Source organism: Microcebus murinus, chromosome 5, assembly GCF_040939455.1.
Source record: "Microcebus murinus isolate Inina chromosome 5, M.murinus_Inina_mat1.0, whole genome shotgun sequence".
Classification (NCBI taxonomy): Eukaryota; Metazoa; Chordata; class Mammalia; order Primates; family Cheirogaleidae; genus Microcebus; species Microcebus murinus.
The window spans coordinates 51,479,461-51,499,796 of NC_134108.1; the positions used below are offsets into that span (position 1 = coordinate 51,479,461).

General features: G+C 37.4%; 1 protein-coding gene across 2 annotated transcripts in view; it reads left to right on the forward strand.

Annotated features, from left to right (window-relative positions):
* The window catches only part of RTN4IP1 (reticulon 4 interacting protein 1), a 52,231-nt gene that overhangs the window by 8,188 nt on the left and 23,707 nt on the right, over positions 1–20,336 (forward strand). For both annotated transcript variants that reach the window (XM_012753156.3, XM_012753157.2), the window contains exons 4-5: positions 1,110–1,234; positions 17,654–17,702. In XM_012753156.3, the coding sequence (XP_012608610.1) occupies positions 1,110–1,234; positions 17,654–17,702 (174 nt within the window). The remainder of the gene's footprint in view (positions 1–1,109; positions 1,235–17,653; positions 17,703–20,336) is intronic.

The window sequence follows — 20,336 nt, forward strand, 5'->3', positions numbered from 1 at the left end:
AAAACAAATTAGAATGTGTTTATGAGGGTTCAAGGTTTATTTGGATTTATTTCTGGGTATTGTCAGAACTAATGGGATTATTTAGTATGGTCTTTTTATAAACAGTGATGTAACTATATCTGGTTATATAGCCTACAAAATATTACTGAACCTCTGTGAGGCAGATAGAACTATTTGGAGAATATTCCTTAGCAATAATCTTAGAGTAGGGTATGTAGTACATTGTGAACCTGAAAGAATTTTATAGATTTATCTGTGAAAATACACTTGACACTTGACGAATGCAGGGTTTAGAGATGCCAAACCTAGTCGAAAATCTGCATAAAACTTTTGACTCCCCTGAAACTTAACTACTAGTAGCTTACTGTTGACAGGAAGCTTTACCAATAACATATAGTCAATTAAAACATATTTTGTGGCCAGACACGGTAGTTCACGCTTGTAATCCTAGCACTCTGGGAGGCCGAGGCAGGAGGATTGCTCGAGGTCAGGGGTTTGAGACCAGCCTGAGCAAGAGCGAGACCCTGTCTCTACTAAAAAAAAAAAAGAAAGAAATTACCAGGACAACTAAAAATCTATAGAAAAAATTAGCCAGGCATGGTAGCTAGTAGTTGCCTGTAGTCCCAGCTACTCGGGAGGCTGAGGCAGGAAGATTGCTAGAGCCCAGGAGTTTGAGGTGGTTGTGAGCTAGGCTGACGTCACGGCACTCTAGCTCAGGCAACAGAGCAAGACTCTGTCTCACAAAAAAACAAAACAAAACCATATTTTGTATGTTATAGGTGTTCTGTACTATATATTTTTACAATAAAGTAAGCTATAGAAAATAAAATATTAAGAAAATTATAAGGAAGAGAAAATATATTATTCATTAAATGGATCATTATAAAGATTTTCATCCTTGTAGTCCTCATGTTAAGTAGGCAAAGGAGGAGTAGGAAAAAGAGCAGTTAGTTTTGCTGTCTCAAAGGTGGCAGAGGTAAAAGAAAATCTGCATGTAAGTGGACCTGCACAGTTCAAATTCATGTTCTTCAAGGGTCAACTGTGTTGAATTTGTGTGTTCATAGGTTTGAAAGTCATTGCTTGTTTTTGACTATTATCTTTAAATCTAGGTCTCTCACAAGCCCAAAAGACTTACTCATACTCAAGCTGCCTCTTTGCCGTATGTGGCTCTCACAGCCTGGTCTGCTATAAACAAGGTTGGCGGCCTGAGTGATAAGAATTGCAAAGGAAAACGGTAAGTATATCAGTGGTGCCATCTAAACCTCCCTTTTTTCATTCTGTAAGTTCTTTGCAGTAGATATGTCAGAGCATTGAAATTGGGATCATTTACATGAGCTGGATTGTGCTGACATTTGAAAACAATTTCCAAAAATCTTTGTCAATTTGCACTTTCATAACCTTATTCTGGCCCAACCAAATGGGAATTTTTAAACTCAGATTTTTAGATGGGCTATAGGAGTCTGAACCTTCTAAAATATTGCAAAATTTTGCATGTGAATCTCTGAGAAGAAGATCCGTAACTTTGTCAGATTCCTAAAAAGGTTAAGAATCACTCTTTTCAGTTTCTAAAGAATGATGTCAAAGCAAAGGTGTTTTTTTCCTTTCCCTACCAAGAGTGGTCTCACACTTGCCTATTTCCATGAAAACCAGATGTAAAGGGACTGCAAGACACTATTGAATATTCTTGAGTTGTCTTAGGCTCAATGCTTGATATTCTTTAGGTCAAGTCTGGTTCTCCAGTGCCTTGAATGTATGCTCATTTGAGTTAGCAACAACACAGTGACTAGAATGTCTCAGATGTACTTGGGTTCATATTCCAGATTCTGCCACTTTCTAGCTGGGTGATCCACTCAGTCATTTTTTTAAAATGAGTTTTGTTTTGAGGGTTAAATGAGGTAACACACATAAAATTGGTGACACAGGTTATGGCACATGGGAGGCTACTATTAATGAGGTGATTATAATGTTCTTTGTGCTTTAGAAAGTTGACATCATAGAAAAAACTCATGTTTTTTGGTGAGAAAACCAGGTACTAAAAAAACATTTAATAATTTTAAGGAAGGAGAGAGCCATAGGTCAAATTATAATAAATTGAAATAACCTAGGTGTTTTTTTATTATTAAAGATTGTGTAGGTAAAATAACTAGTCTGTTTTTCTTCTCGTTGTTGTGAGACATTGCACTTTACATTTAATGTGTTGGGTGATAGAACATTGAATTTAATAAAAGTTTAATAGCTGTATTTCTGAAAGGATTGTGAAGGCTATTCATCTAATGAGGTCTACCCTTTGTGTTAGTGTTCAAGGGAAATATTTATTCTAAAGGTCAACCTTGTTTATTTTTGAAGCTATTCTGGCTTATCTATCTTGAAGTTGCCATTTTGGTAAAACACTTTGTTTCAATTAAATTAGTTTTGACCACATAGTTTTTTCTAACAGTTTGTCTTAGTTAATCTTGCAAAAATCTTATTGAAGATTTTTAGACCTTTATTATTATAGGTTCAGCAAAAACATTGATGTGTTTTTTTTTTTGTTTTGTTTTGTTGTTTTTTTTTTTGAGACAGAGTCTCGCTTGTTGCCCAGGCTAGAGTGAGTGCCGTGGCGTCAGCCTAGCTCACAGCAACCTCAAACTCCTGGCTCAAGCAATCCTGCTGCCTCAGCCTCCCAAGTAGCTGGGACTACAGGCATGCGCCACCATGCCCGGCTAATTTTATATATATATTAGTTGGCCAATTAATTTCTTTCTATTTATAGTAGAGACGGGGTCTCGCTCTTGCTCAGGCTGGTTTTGAACTCCTGACCTCGAGCAATCCGCCCGCCTCAGCCTCCCAGAGTGCTAGGATTACAGGCGTGAGCCACCGCGCCCGGCTAACATTGATGTTTTATTGTGTTGTTTTTTCCTTTAAAAACATTAGATTTTCTATACCTGCATGACTATTTGTGTACTATGGTTAGAGAGCTGTGATCCCTTTTGCTGCTTCAGGGCTCTCTCAGCATACTTTCAATGTACTGTAGAAAACAATTTAAAGACAAAGATCTAGCTTCTCTGATACATAGGTGTGAACCTCCAGTTTTTTGTTGGCTTTGTGGGTAATTCTTTGGTACTCTGTTATCTCCTGGTTAAGCAATAATGGCCTAGCTAGGAAATTGGAGCCCTGAGCCCTATTCTCCACCCTGTAATTAACTAACCAAGTGATCAAAGGCTGTATATTTATGGTTTCTTTGCAGTTTCCTCTGTGTTGCTGAGTGTAGGACAGTGTAGGTTGTGAGGAAAGCTTTGAGAAGTGAAAAGTTTTATACCTTACAAGGTGATGACATAGAGTTGGTTCTGCTCATTGATTTAGCCACATGTTAACCAAACTGTGGTGAAATCCATCTGAAAGAGGCTCAAAATTCACATCATAGATTTCTGCCACTTTTCCCATATGCATAATGACTTGGAGGATGCATTTGTTCTGAGCCATAGTGAGACCTTGGTGTCTTAGTCCATTCGGGCTGCTATAACAAAATACCATAAATTGGTGGCTTATAAAAAAACAGAAATTTATTTCTCACAGTTGTAGAGGCTAGGAAGTTCAAGATCAACACACTGATAGATTTGGTGTCTGGTGAGGGCCAACTTTCTGGTTCATAGACAGTGCCTTTGTGCTTGTTTTCACATGCTGGAAGGATCTCCCTGGGTTCTCTTTTATATATGATGGTACTAATCTCATTCTTGAAGGCTCCCCATATGACCTAATCACCTCCCAAAGGCCCCACTTCCTAATACGATCACCTTGGGGGTTAGGATTTCAACATATGAATTTTGGTGGGACACAAAGGTTATAAAGATTAAGAACATAGCACTTGGTACTAGGAGCTCTCAGAAATTTTAGTTTACTGAAATTACTACACATGGATTATAATAATGGCCTACATCTCCAACTACTTATTTGTGAGAATCACAGAAATTTGAGAATGTTAAAATACTGTAAAAATAATTTTAATGAAGAAATTATATAATGAGATTTTATTGTACTTAAACTCGGAGGTTCCAATATCCAAAGTGGATTATTTTCAATTCGACTATTCATTGTGATTGATGGGGCGTATTTTGGCTTCCCTAAGCAATGATTAATCTTTTTCTATAAATTATTGGCATTAAGGCATGCTGTAGTCTGCACAAAGTAAGTCAGTGTTTGTTATCAAGGACTAACAATTTGTTTTTTCCAGCTAGTTAATTTAATAATAATAATAAACAACTAACAATGGCAAAAACATCTATTAGCACCTTAGAAGGTTTATAGAGTTTCCTTACAACAAATAGCTTTTTTGAAATTAAGACAAAGCTTTCTAAGGGTTCAATGGTGTTTACGTTTTTCTTCTTTGTTATAAAATTATACTTCTACAACAACTAAGCATCAGCAAACTAAGGGGATTATTTAATCTTGATGTCATGTAATATTGTCATTTTGTTAACACACTGATATCACTAGAAAATGACAAATGAAATTATTTCCTTTTTATTAATATCAGCCCATCCATACTACCTTCATAATTTATTCAGTGGGAACACATAGATAACTTAGGGCTCTCAAGATGCATAGAAGTTTTTTAAAAAGTTATTATACCTGATATTTTTTGAATATGCTATGAGTTGATGGCTTTATTTATTGGTAGTGTCATGGATACACTCAGATATTTCATGGTGTGCCTGAAATTGATCTCTAGCTGGGAAAGTTGTACTTCATTCTGTTTGACAGAAGTATTAGAAAGTGTTAGAAATTGAACTATTCCTCCTCCCCAAAATAAATTTCACTGTTAAATTGTGTATACTGAAGCTCAATGCAATGAATTTAGGAATACTTTTCACTGTTTCTTTTTTGAGAGTAGGCTTTATGATGGTAAAATTTTATTATGTAAGTGTAAATTAGATGTCTGATTTATTCCGTTTATTGAATGAGACAGGCTCAAACTTAAAAACATTAGATTTACCCCCTACCAATATGCTTATATTGAAATTAAAATGACTGCCTTGTAATTACAACAGCTTTCTTCTTTCAAATGCCTTCTGTGACCTATTGTTCACCCTGCTGCCCTGTTTCTCCTCACTCACCATTTTTACCACCCCAGTGGACTTTGGGTTTTCATTTGCATCTGACTGTTACATGGTTAGATGGGTAGAGGGAAGAAGAAAGAACCCCCTGCTATTTACTTGTGAGAAGAAACTGTGAGGTTGAGGGGAGGAGGAGAGTGAGGGTAGAGGAGCTGGCCTAGCCTGTGTAATGCAAATGAATCTTCTTCTGCTCCAGGACCTATTTGCGGGGAGCCCCAAAATGGCTCAGTTAAAGGAATAGTGGAACCTCACTCCTGGCAATTTGTGTTTTAAACAATGGCTTTCTGACTGAGGCAACCATTAATATCTTGTAAAATTTAGAAGTCATTTACTCTTCAGTGCATGGTAATCTAGCTTCTACACTTGCCTTTCACCTGCAGCTGCCCTTACCGGGGTCATAGCTGACTAAGTTGCCAAGCCCAATGACATTTTTCAGTTGTTATTTTAATCTGACCTCTCTGGAGTATCTGATACTGTTGACCACTTCCTTAATACTCATTTTCTCTATGGTTTCAGGGACATCAGACTCCTTTAGTTTTCTTCTTGCCTTTTTGAACATATCTTGTCATTTTTAAAAAGACCCTCCCCCTTTTTATCCAGCCCTTTAAAGATGCTGTTTTCCCAGTGTTCCAATCCATCCTTCCTCTCTGTCTCCCAGGGTGATCTTGTCTATTCTTAGCTTCTATTCAGTTTGGTAACTTACAGTATTGCTAACTCTAACCTCTCTACTGAGTTCCAGTTAGATGTTCCCTTTGTATCTCAAACTCAACTTGTGCAAAACAAAACTTACACACTACCATCCCGACTCTTCCTCTGTATTCCCAAGTTCAGTTAATTGTGCTTTACCTTAAGCCAGAAGCTGATGTTTTTCATAAACCTTGTTCCCTCACCTCCCACTGCACTACTCATTATTGCTCATGTCATATAAAATATAGGACTACTGGAAAACATTCCAAGTTTGACAAGTTTCTTTTATGTATAAGCTGTAAGATTTCAAGGCATTTCAAGTTTTCTTCTGTAGTGAATATGCCTAAAATATTATTTTAATTGACAACCCTTATTAACTAATTTGTTGTTAATGTCTTCCCTTTAGTGGTATATTGTAAGTTCCTATATCTTTTAATTGGAAGGCTTTCCCACTGACTAGCTTCTGGCTCTCTGTCTTAAATTAACCTTATTACTCCTTCATTACTCACATGATCCTGTGCTGAGTGGCAATAGTACCCAGTCTTTCCTTAATAAAATGTCACGATGCTAAGATGAGTTGACTTTAGTGAGAGGTAGGAAAATTTCTGGTCGTTAACCAGAACAGCTAGTAATAATTTAACTCTATGCCAAAGTGACTGTGAACCACATCAGTATTTACCACAAAACCCAAAACAAATGTATTTCCAATTCGACTTCCCTTTCACCAAATCTAGTGTCACCTGACAAGAGGGAAAGTATGATGAGAGAGTATAGGAGTGGAAAGAGACAGCAATCTTGACTGATCATGGTTAGCATATCTTTTACAAATTTTACAAAAGCATATGTCCATGCAAATATATTGCTAGGGCTCCTCTCAGGGTCTTGTGTAAATGGAGGGCTTTAGCTTCATTGTGTATGCTTCAGCTTCATTGGTTCCATGGTACATCCTTCTCTGACTATGCTACAGCTCTCTCTCATCTATTCTGTTGTCACCCATCACAAACATTTCTTCCTTCTCTCTGCTTCTACACAAGATTGAAGGAACCAGTGATTTGGGATGGTTCCCACTGCATGTATCTCACTTGGAGAGATATATTCTCAGTACCCCTGGTTGTAATTCTGAATACATTTCAGGTAACAACCATTGTTATCCTGTATATAAAGTTCTTGTTCTATTATAGATTAACTAAACCTTTATAAATGGTTAACCCTGAGCACCTTACCAAGATATATAAATAGCTTTGTTTTCATGAGCAAATGTATATAAATTTCCACCATCTAATTATACATGAACTCTTTTGTAAATTGGGAAATGCCAACAGGAATTACAGAGGCTTAGAAGAAGGAGACACACAAACTTAGGCTGTCTTGGTCTCATTTGGTTGATTTGTTTTGTAGTTCCGTTTTTCCACTCAAAGAAGTTACTCACTTTAGAGAGTAAACTTAGCATAAACTTAATATGCTAAGATATTTTGCTATCTTTTTTCCTAAAAGTTGTGTTTGAAGCTGAAAAAAGATAGATTTTCAGCGGCATCCTTATTTTTTTAAAGACTATTTGTTTCTACTGATAGAAGATTTAGCCTTATTTAAATCATCTTTGTTTCTAAGTGTTTCTAGGGTTTAATAGATGACACTCCCTAATCTTGTAATGTGGCTCCCCCCCCCCATAAGAAAGTGGTCTGGGACAATCATGAAGTCCATATACTTCTAATGTTAGAAAGGTAGAGAAACAAAAATAGAAGCTTAAAATTAATTGAGAGGGCCTGCTGTTTTTCATTGACTCCTAGAGTATACCTTTGTCGTCATCATTTCATAGGCGATGAATCTGAGGTCTAAGGATCACATTAGAGAGTTGAGACTAGAACCCAGGTTTCTAGATACCCAGCCCTGCCATTCCAAGGTTTCTGGGGCCAAGCCAGAATGTAGAAATTTGAAGATGATTTTCTACTTCTGGATCTCTTGCTGTTTTATAGCTTGTTTCATATATTTTTTGTTTGTAAGGCACTTAAGATTTTGATGCCCTACCTTATAAGATTGTAATACTGAAAACTATGATTGTAGAGGACTTACCCAAATGCTAAATAGTGACTCAATCATTGAAAAGACAATATAGCTTTAGTACCTTAATATATGTTTAAGAAGAATGCAGAGCAAGTTAGATTTTAGAGTTTAAGAATGCATAAGTGGTGTCATAATTATTCATATTTTCCCCATGTTTTTTATATCTGCCACTAGTACCATTTCTACTGACTCCAAAAGAAGTTCTGTATGTGGACTTAAGAACTAAGAGAGACATGTGATGAAAAACCTTGGCAGTTTTCAGTTATAGTGCTTTTTGCAAGTATTTCTTGAGCACTTCATATAAACTGACAAATAATACAGCACACATTTCTTCACTATAACAAATAGGCTTCTACTTTGTGATGTTTGAATATATTGCGTGGCCTAGCAAGCTAGGTAAAAGTATTCCCACTGTGTAGCAGGAGCGAAGGGCCATTGGTAGGTAAGCGATAGCAGTATTTTCATTTTGCAGTAAAAGTACTTTGAAGAGTACAAGAATAATTAGTTTGGCCACAGGATTTCAAACCTTAGAGGACAAACCAACTTATTGCTGGCTTGAAATTTTATTTTGCCTGCTGTCCTTTTGGGGACTTGTTTGAAGAAGAGTATGGGCCCTAGTTGAATCTGCACAAAATGTGGAGTTTACAGGCCCAGGGAATGATGTGTCCCCGGGGCTTCTTTACTAATTAAGAGCATTTCACTGGGCCTGTTCCTTGCCTCTTTTGCACTTAGGGGTTGCTATCAGGTGGCAACATAAGGAACTGAAGCTGCTGCTGCAGAACCACTTTGCCAAGGCCTGCTGTGAAACACATTTTTGCTTTTTTATTTGAGGGAATGAAGCTGCTTTGGATGAAGAGTTATAGGGAAGAGATGAACTGACAATAACGAGGTCAAAGATGTGTCAAGCAGTTAGGTCCTGAACCAGCCATTATGTTTGGTATTCAGTATTCACAGGGAGAGAATCAAATTATTTTCAAGCTTTTCTTTACTGGAGGAAACTTTAGTCTTTCAAGTAGCCAGGTGATCCCCTCACTTGAGGTAGTAGCAACTATTGTCTTGACTGTAGAATATAAATAAAGTTGATTGGATGATTTTTAAAGTCAAGAAACATTGATCAGGCATCTGCTACATCCAGGGCAGTATGGCCAGTGCAGGGCATGATGTGAGGGGCTTTGTCCTGGAGTGCTTGCAGAATCGCTTGGGAAGCAGAACACATGTAGTTAACAGTGTGACAAATGCCAAACATGTGGGAGAGATATCAGATTCCAGGCTATGTCAAGGGTATTATGGAGGAAAACTGGGACTCAGGCCTTCAAGGGAAAGGAGACTTTTAGCAGGTAGCAAAGACATTTCAGAGCCTGGAAGAATGGGCCAATGTAGGGGAAGGATGAGGGGACCATGGTTTCTGAGGAGAGGAGTTCTGTTCAGGAAATAGGAAAAGACAAGTCAGAGAGTGGAGGTGATTAGATTGTGAAGAACTTAATTGAGAGTTTGACTAGCTACACTTCTATAAGAATGGCCAAAAGTAAGAGAGTAAAATATTTCATAGGTGAATTAATTTGGGGATGTATCGATGAAGCAGTTTTAATGCTTTTTTCCCCCGTTTAGGAAGTATTAAAGCTATAAAATGTGTGAATTGAAAGGTTTTTGAAGGAGTGGATTGTCGGGGCAAAAGGAACTTTCCTTCCACCCTCTGAAGGTTCCGTGACTGAGTCTGCTGAAATAACTGACAATAGACAGATTAAGAGGAGAAAAGGCAAATTTATTTATTTATTCATTTATTATTTCTTCATTTACTTATTTATAGTTGACTCCTAAACATAGGTTTAAACTGCATAGGTCCGCTGATACACTAATTTTTCTCAACTAAATGTAGATTGAAAATAACAATGTTCACAGGATACAGAACTTGCTTGTATCCCTTGCCTGCCTGTATCAAACAGGGCTGACTGTCTCTATAAGCCGGGGGAGGCAGTGGGGAACACACACCTTGAGTAGGTGCACATTTTTGGTATACATGGGAGTCTTGGAGCCAGTCTCCCAAATATACCGAGGGATGATTGTATTTCCTTTTATTTTTAGTTGACACATAATAATTGTGTATTTTTATGGGATACAGAGTGATATTTTGATATATGTCTATAACATGTCATGATGAAATCAGAGAAATAGCATATCTATCACCTCAAACATTTATCATTTCTTTGTGTTGGGATCATTCAAAATTTTCTACCTTTTCTAAAATATATAATAAATTATTAACTATATTCATCCTACTGTGCTATTTTGTTTCTATAGCTTTGTAGTATATTTTGAAGTCAGGTAGTAGTGCCTTCAGCTTTGTTCTTTTTGTTCAGTATTGTTTTGACTATTTGGGGTCTTTTGTGGTTCCATGTGAATTTTAGGATTTTTCATCTTATTTTTGTGAAAAATGTCATGGGTATTTTGGTAGGGATTATATTGAATCTGTAAATTGCATTGGGTGGTGTGGTTATTTTAATAATAATCTTCCAGCTGGGTGTGGTGGCTCACAGCTGTAATCCTAGCACTCTAGGAGGCCAAGGTGATTGGATTGCTCAAGGTCAGGAGTTCAAGACCAACCTGTGCAAGAGTGAGACCCTGTCTCCACTATAAATAGAAATTAATTGGCCAACTAAAAATATATATATAAAACAATTAGCCGGGCATGGTGGCGCATGCCTGTAGTCCCAACTACTTGGGAGGCTGAGGCAGGAGGATTGCTTGAGCCTAGGAGTTTGAGGTTGCTGTGAGCTAAGCTGATGACATGGCACTCTAACCTGGGCAACAGAAGTGAGACTCTGTCTCAAAAATAAATAAATAAAATAATCTTCTAATCCATGATTGGTGTGTATAAACACTATTGATTGTATGTTGATGTTATATATTGCCCCTTTACTGAATTTGTTTACTGTTTTTTGGTGGAGTCTTTAGGTTTTTCTATATATTAGATCATGTCATCTGCAAAGAGGAAGAGTTTGACTTCCTCATTACTAATTTGGGTACCCTTTATTTCTTTTTCTTGCCTAATTGCTCTGACTAGGACTTCTAGTACTGTGTTTAATAAGAGTGATCAAAGTGGACATCTTTAGCTTTTTCCAGTTCTTGGAGGAAAGGCTTTCATCTTTTCCCTATTCAGTATGACACTATCTGTGGGGTTTGTCACATATGGCCTTGTTCAGGTATGTTTCTTCTATATCTAATTTGATGGGAGTTTTTATCATGAAGCATTATTGAATTTAATATGCTTCTTCTGCATCTATTGAAATAATCATATGGTTCTTAATTTTTTTGATGTGATATATCACATTTATTGATTTACATATGTTGAATTATTCTTGCATCCTTCAGGTAAGTCCCACTTGGTCATGGTGTATTATCTTTTTGATGTCCTGCTGAATTTGTTTGCTAGTATTTTGTGGAGTATTTTTGCATCTGTGTTCATCAGGGGTATTGCCTGTAGTTTTCTTTTTTTGTTGTGTCTTTGTCTGGTTTTGATATCAGGTAATGCTGGCCTCACAGAATGAATAAGGAAAAATTTACCCCTCTGTAATTTTTTGGAATAGTTTGAGAAGAGTTGGCATTAGCTCTTCTGTGAAGGTTTGATAAAATTCAGTAAAGCCATCTGGTCCTGGGCTATTTTTTGTTGAGAGACTTTTTATTACTGATTCCTATGGTTTGAATGTTGGTCCCCTCCAAAAGTCATGTTGTAATTTAATCCCCCATGTGGCAGTATTAGGTGGGGTCTTTAAGAGGTGATTGGGTCATGAGGCGTTTATCCTCATGAATGGATTGATCTGTTATGGATTAATGGATGGATGGGTTAATGATTTAATGGGTTTTCCTGGGAGTGGACTGGTGGCTTTATATATAAGAAGTGGAAGAGAGACCTGAGTTATCAGGTGATGGCCAGTGCTACATTGGGGGACTCTGCAGAGTACCCACCAGCAAGGAGGTTCTCACTAGATATGACTCTCTCAAACTTGCACTTCTCAGCTTCCATAAATGTAAGACATAAATTCCTTTTCTTGATAAATTACCCAGTTTCAGGTATTCTGTTATAAGCAACAGAAAATGGACTGACCCTGATTCAGTATCATACTCATTATTGGTTTGTTTGCATTTTCAGTTTTTTCTTGGTCATGGTAGGTTATGTGTGTCCAGGAATTTATTCATTTTCTGTAGGCCTTTCAATTTACTGGCTTATGGTTGTTCATAATAATTTCTAATGATTTTTTTGTATTTCTGTGGTATCAGTTATAATGTCTTTATGTTTCATTTTTAATTTTATTTGGGTCTTTTTTTCTGAGTCTAGGTAATAGTTTGTTGATTTGGTTTATCTTTTCCAAACACCAACTTTCATTTTGTTTTTTTGTATTTATTCATTTAGTTCTGCTCTGATCTTTATTATTTTTTTACTAATTTTGGGTTTGATTTGTTCTTGCTTTCCTAGTTCCTTGGAGTGCATGATTAGGTCGTTTATTTGAAATGTTTATATTTTTTTGATGTAGGTGTTTATTGCTATAAACTTCCCTTTTATTACTGCTTTTGCTGTATCTTGTAGGTTTGGTTGTGTTATCTTCTATTTTCATTTGTTTCAAGAAATTTTTTTATTTCCTTCTAAATTTCTTCATAGACCCATTTGTTGTTCAGAAGCATAATGTTTAATTTCTCGGTATTTGTACAGTTGCCCAAGTTCTTGTTGTTGATTTCTGATTTTATTCTGCTGTCGTCTGAAAAGATATTAGGTATGATTTTGATTTTTCAATATTTGAGACTTATTTTGTGGCCTAATACATAGTTTAGCCTGGAGAGTGTCCCATGTGCTGATGAAAAGATTGTGTATTCTGCTCTTGGATGAAATGTTCTATGTCTGTTAGGTCCATTTGTTCTATAGTATACTTTGTCCAATGTTTCTTTGTTGATTTTCTTTCTAAGGCTGAAAGTGGGGTGTTTTAGTCTCTAACTATTATCATATTGGAGTGTATTTATCTCTTTAGCTCTAATAATATTTGCTTTATATAACTGGGTACTGTGGTGTTAAATGCAAATATACTTACATTGATATATCCTCTTGCTGAGTTGATCCCTTTATCATTATGTAATGGCTTTTTTTTCTCTTTTTGTTTTTTGACTTTAAGTCTGTTTTATGATACAAGTATAGCTACTTCTCCATTTTGGTTTCCATTTGTGTGGAATATCATTTTCCATCCTTTCACTTTTAGTCTGGGTGTCTTCACAGGTGAAATGAATTTCATATAGGCAGCATATGAGTTTTGTTTTTTTTTAATCCATTCAGTCAGTCTGTATCTTTTAATTGGGAAATTTAGACCATTTACATTTAAGATGGTTATTTATAGATGAGGACTTACTCTGTCATTTTGTTAACCTTTTTTGATTGTTTTGTGTATCCTTTGATCCTTTCTTCCTCTCACTTTGTGGTATGATGGCTTTCTGTAGTGATAATATTTCATTCCCTTCTCATTCTCATTTGTGTATCTGCTCTACCAGTGAGTTTTATACTTGTGTGTGTGCTTTTATGAAAATAGATATTGTCCTTTTGTTTCCAAGTATAGGACTCTCTTATGCATTTCTTGTAGATCTGGTTTAGTAGTGATGAATTCCCTCACTTTTTGCTTATCTGAGCAGAACCTTTTCTTTTTATTTCTGAAGGTTAGCTTTGCTAGTTACCATATTCTTGGTTGAAAGTTTCTTCTCTCAGCATTTTGAATAAATCTGATTCTCTCCTGGTGAGTAAGGTTTCTGTTGAGAAATCTGATGGGGATTCCCTTATATGTGACTTGATGCTCTTGCTGTTCTTAGAATTCTCTTTGTCTTTAATTTTTGACACTTTAGCTGTAATGTGCCTCAGAGAGGACCTTTTGGTGTGGAATCTTTTTGGAGATCTCTGGGCTTCCTGTATCTGGATGTCTATATGTCTCTGAAGACTTGAGAAGTTTTCAGCTATTTCATTAAATAGATATTCTGTGCCTTTCTCCATCTTTGCTCCTTCTAAATTTACCAAAATGCAAATATTTGTTTGCTTAGTAGTGTCCATGTCACGTAGGCTTTTTCCATTCTCTTTTATTCTTTATTGGGTTTTTTGGGGGGGATGTCTGACTGGGTTATTTCAAAAGACTGTCTTAGAGTTAAGAAATTATTTCTTCTGCTTGCTCTAGTTTATTGTTGAAGTCTTGATTGTATTTTTTATTTCAGTCATTGAATTCCTCAGTGCCAAGATTTCTTTTATTTATTTTTATTTATTTATTTTGAGACAGAGTCTTGTTTTGTTGCCCAGGCTAGAGTGAGTGCCGTGGCGTCAGCCTAACTCACAGCAACCTCAAACTCCTGGGCTCAAGCAATCTTCCTGCCTCAGCCTCCCAAGTAGCTGGGACTACAGGCATGTGCCACCATGCCTGGCTAATTTTTTCTATATATATTAGTTGGCCAATTAATTTCTTTCTATTTATAGTAGAGACGGGGTCTCACTCTTCCTCAGGGTGGTTTTGAACTCCTGACCTAGAGCAATCCACCTGCCTCGGCCTCCCAGAGATCTAGGATTACAGGAGTGAGCCACTGTGCCTGGCCACCAAGATTTCTTCTGTGGTATCTATCTCTTTGTTGACTTTCTCATTCAGATTATGAATTGTTTTTCTGATTCTTTTCTTCTGAGTTCTTTTTATTGTCTATTTGTGTTCCCCTGTATCTTGCTGAGTTTCATTAAGATCATTATTTCAAAATCCCTTTCAGGCAATTTATACATTTCCCTTTCTTTGGGGTTTGTTGTTAGAGAATTATTGTATTCCTTTGGAGGTGTCATGTTTTCTTACTTTTTCATGTTTCTGTGTCCTTATGTTTATATCTACACATCTGGTTTAACAGTCACTTCTCCCAATTTCATGAAGCATCTTTAGTAGGGAAAAACTTTTTCCTGTAAACGTACTGTTGGTTGAATAGGGTGTTTTGCCTTTGGTTCTAGTAAGCACATTAGTATAGTCTATGATTTTTTTTGGCTGTAATCAACATCAGCAGTGTCTGCAAGTTCTTTAGTGTCTTATGCTGTAGTTGTTTGTGGAGGTCGTGAGGCAGTTTTGCTGGGGATGGGGACATCAGGCAAGTGAGTTTTCAGGCCTCTGGATAGTGGGCATGCAGTGGGCCCTGCTGCTAGACTGGGCAGCAGGCTCTGGGTAGACCAGTTCTCAGGCCCTTGGTCAGTGCATGCAGGCACTAGTGGTGGTAGTGGTGGGCCCTGAGTGGGCCGTTCCCTAAGTCCCTGGATGGTGGGTGCCAGTGATGGAGTGGATCCTGGGAAGAGTGGTTGTCAGTTTCCTGGGCCACCTGTGTGAGCCTGTGGCAGTCCCACTGCTGGAGGAGCCAGGGTTGCTGTTGTTGGTGGTGGAGCCCTCTGTGGGTATTAACGTGCAAGTGCACTGAAGTCCCTCAAAGTATGAAACTCAAAGGACCAGATGTTTAAAGCTTAACTGCCTTCTTCATAGGAGAGAAGGAAGTGGGAGAGGCAATTTTAAAGGAAGAGTAAATGATTTTTAGGGGAAGTGAAGGGGCCCAAGGAATAGACTATAGCCTGGGACAGTTTGTCTGGGTTCTGGGTGTGGCATCTGCTCTAGTCTTCTTTCCTTTGAGTTAATCTTTGATGAGATTATAGGGGAAAGGCCCAAGATGATTGCATTCTTTCTGGAGGAAAATCCCTTGGTCTTATAAGGGAACTTCAGAGGAAGCCCCTCCCTGTGCTTTGGGAGATGGAGAGGGGTAAGAGACCATGGTGGGAGGTGTGGTGAGAGTGACTTTGGTTCTAAGGCTGCATCTTTGGTTCAAGGTACTCAGCATCTCAAAGTGCCATACTTTGGGGTATTGTTTTCTGAGCCCCAACAATCTCTTCTTCTCAATTTACAATTCTTTGAAATTAAAAGTAAATCTTCTAGAAGGAACATAATTTATAAGGAGACTTGTATTAATTACATTGAATGGTATTAATTTCAAAGTTAACAGCTGGTTCACCAATTGTGAACTTCTAAGATATAAAGGGTAGGCCGGGCACAGTGGCTCACGCCTGTAATCCTAGCACTCTAGGAGGCCAAGGCGGGAGGATTGCTCGAGGTCAGGAGTTTGAACCCAGCCTGAGCAAGAGCGAGACCCCATCTCTACTACAAATAGAAAGAAATTAATTGGCCAACTAATACATATAGAAAAAATTAGCCGGGCATGGTGGCACATGCCTGTAGTCCCAGCTACTTGGGAGGCTGAGGCAGCAGGATTGCTTGAGCCCAGGAGTTGAGGTTGCTGTGAGCTAGGCTGCTGCCATGGCACTCACTCTAGGCTAGGCAACAAAGCAAGACTCCGTCTCAAAAAAACAACCAGCCTTCTGTGATTTGAGTAAGAGAGGAAAAAAACTGAAAAGAAACTAGAGTTAAGGTTATAGACAGAATGCATGTTCTAAGATCTAGTGTACCTGCTAGAGTTAGGTGGCAAAACCCTCTGCTCTATCTAGCTGTCAAGGCAAAAGCTACCTGTGTCTAGCAGTTATGCAATTTATAGTGATAGATAAATAACACAGATACTCCTACCACTTAGTCTTCAGAAAAAATATTTTCTGAGGGCCCTTAGAGGGAGTTCTCATGAACAATTCTTTCAATAATATCTCCTTAGCTAAGGATCAAATATCAAACAATCACTTTTTCTAATTTCCCTTAGCACTTGATTGGTAGTGTTACACCAAGTATAGTTCAGTACAAACAATTTTCTGGGGACCTGAAATTCAAGTAGGCAATTCTCTGAAGCTCTAGCTTAGTTAACGAATAAAATGCAAGCCAGGCATGGTGCCTTGTACCTGTAGTCCCAGCTGCTTGGGAGGTTGAGTTGGGAGGATCACTTGAGGCCAGGAGTTTGTGATCGGCCTGGGCAATATAATGAGACCCTGTCTTATTAGGGGAAAAAAAAAAAAGACGACTATGTAAAGCAGTGATTCTTGACCAATGATTCTATTTTGGGTCACATGCTTCTTTGGGAAATAGATGATAGGTCTAAATCCCTCTCCTTGCCGATGCATATATACATAATCACACCAAATTTTGCATGGTATTTTAGGAAATTCACATTTCAGAGGGTTCATAATCCCTTACCCTACCCCTTTAACCCTAACTCCTCCCTGAACTCATCCATAGATTTATGGCTTGAAACCCTTGGTCTCATGTGGCAGGAGGGCTGCAGTGAGTAAACATAGTAAATGTGAAGAACTCTGAGCACAAGGATGGTTGTGCTGATAGAACACATTCATCTGTGTTAACAGGAACTTGAAAGTGAGATTGATTTCCATTTGTGAAAGTTGATGAGCTTGACAAAACATGTCTGAACATAGGACATTTATTCTGCTTTGGCAGGAATGTGATCAGGAATGTGATTTTTCTTAGAGAGCAATTAAGTCTAACATACTAAAAAGGACCCTAGTTTTATAGAGGTAGCTGTGATGATTTTAGCCTGGAAAAATTGTAAGACATATGTTACAAAGTACCATGTGAGCTACTTAAAAAAAATACAAGTTATTGGTATTTTTGGTATTCGATATTCATGGTAAAGAGTTCATAGAATGCCTGACTTTAAGCATTTATAGCTTCTTGGTGAACCCAAAATAAAAATCCTTACATAATATAATCTTGGAAAGTTGAATAACTTTATTTGCTTTGCGATTGTTTATCACTGGGCCAGTTACATGTTGAAAACATGTACTCAGTTATATCTGCTTCAGATTCTCATTAATTTTGGTTTCTTTTTCATTGCAGTGCTTTAATCTTGGGTGCCTCAGGTGGAGTTGGCACTTTTGCTATACAGGTAAAACATTTTTTACTATTGTGAATAGGGAGTTTTTGTTTGCATGAATTTATAAATTCACATATTGTACATTATTTTTCCTTTAAAGCTCTGAGAAAGGTACATCTGTCTGGTAAATGCACTGTAATTTCACTTTACTCTTCTAAGAGGAAAATGTTCTAATTTATAAACCTTTTCATTGGTTTAATATATGAGTGGGTATGTGGATGTCTTTTTTTTTTTTTTTTTTTTTGAGACAGAGTCTCATCCTTCTGCCTCAGCCTCCCGAGTAGCTGGGACTACAGGCATGCACCACCATGCCTGGATAATTTTTTCTATATATATTAGTTGACCAATTAATTTGTTTCTATTTATAGTAGAGCCGGGGTCTCGCTCTTGCTCAGGCTGGTTTCGAACTCCTGACCTCAAGAAATCTGCCTGTCTCGGCCTCCTAGAGTGCTAGGATTACAGGCATGAGCCACCGCGCACGGCCTTATGTGGATGTCTTACATAACAAATACAGGAATGCTTTTAGGCAGAAGACAATGGACAGTACAGGTAGATGGATGTTTGCAGTTTGGTAGGAAATAGCCAATGCCAAAAACCAATGCGAGTTTCAATTTACAATTTCTGTAGGCTTTTTTGTAGAAATTAATAAGTTCATCCTAAAATATATATAGAAATGCAGTAGCCAAAATACTGTGAAGCTGGCAGTATTCCCCCCAAATGATCTGCAGATGCAAACAATGTCAAAATGCCAGCTGCTATTTTTTGCATAAATGGGACAATCTGATTCTAAAATGGATATGGAATGGCAAGGGACCCAAATTAGCCAAACAATCTTGAAAAAGAACAAAATCGAAGGACTCAACACTTCTGAATTTCAAACTTACTATAAAGTATAGTATTCAAAATAATGTGGTACTGACATAAGGCTAACCTACAGATCAATGGAACAGAATTGAACATCCAGAAATAAACTCATATATCTATGGTCAACTGATTCCAATAAGAATGGCAAAATGGGGAAAATAATAGTCTTTTCAACAACAAATGCTGGTGCTGGGGCAACTAAATAGCCACATGCATAACAATGAAGTTGGACCCTTACCTCATATCATATACAAAAACAACCCTAAAAATGGACCAAAGACCTAAATATAAGAGCTAAAACCATAAAATTCTTAAAAGAAAACAGGAATAAATCTTCATGATCTTAGATTTGGCAACAGATTCTTAGATATGACACCCAAAGCACAAGCAACAGAAGAAAAAATAAATTGTACTTCGTCAAAATTAAAAACTTTGGTATATTAAATGGCATTATCAAGAAAGTGAAAATGCATCCCACAAATGGGAGAAAATATTTGCAAATCATTTATCTGATAAGGATCTAGTATTCACAGTATATAAATAACTCTTACAACTCAATAACAAAAAGACAAACCACCTATTTAAAATTAGCAAAGAAGCTAAATAGACATTTCTTCAAAGAAAATATATATAAGTGGCCAATAAGTTCATGGAAAGATGTTCAACATCTTTAGTTATTAGGGAAATTCAAATCAAAACCATAATGGGATAATAAATACTCAAAAAATAACAAATGTGGACAAAGATGTAGATAAATTGGAACCTTCATACATTCCTAGGGTATATAGTTCTGGGAGATAGTATGTTGGTTCCTCAATATTAAACATAGAATTATAATATGACCCAGCAATTCCATTCCTAGGTATATACCTGAAAGAAATGAAAACATACCTTCAACCATAAACTTGTACATGAATGTTCATAGCAGTATTATTCATAATAATGAAAAATGGAAATTATCCTAATATCTATCAACTAATGAATGGATAAACAACACACACACACAGTGGAATATTATTCAGCCATAAAAAGAATGACATTTTGATGCATAATACAAAATGGATGAACCTTCAAAACATTATGCTAAGTGAAAGAATCCAGACCCAAAAGGTGACATATTGTGTAATTCTGTTTATATCATATGTCCAGAATAGGCAAATGTGTAGTGACAGAAAGCAGATTAGTGGTGGTCAGGGGCAGGGGAGTGGCAGAGGAAGGGAATGGGGAATAACTGTTCAATGGGCATGAGGTTTATTTTGGGGGTGGATAAAATATTCTGGAATTAGTGGTAATGGTTGCACAACATTGTGAATATACTGAACGCCACTGAATTATATGCTTAAAATTTGTTAAAATGGTGAATGATCTGTTTTATGAATTTTACCTCAAAATAAAACAGTGCCCCTAGCCTCCAGGAACAGGATGGGGCCCAGTGGCTGTTCCTGTTGTGGTCAGATGTTTAACTTGCTGGCTCCTGGGAAAGGGACTGGTTAAGCTTCTCTCAATGTGGCAGAGAGAGGGCCTTTTCCCAGGTAGGGGCTAGTGAGCACCCTCAGAGGCTCTGCCATGTTGCTTTCCATGAGAGAGGGGTTTGGGTGCTATGGACCACCCTAGGCTCTGCCTTAGACCTTTTGAGGACCCAGATGGTGTGGGGCTGACTGGAATGGGAGAGTGTGGAGAGGACTCTTAGGGGGTGCACACTTTGACTTCTTTTTAATTCACTGCTGGATACTCAGGACTCGGTCCAGAGGCTTGTCGGTAAATGTGGGTTGAATGAGTTAA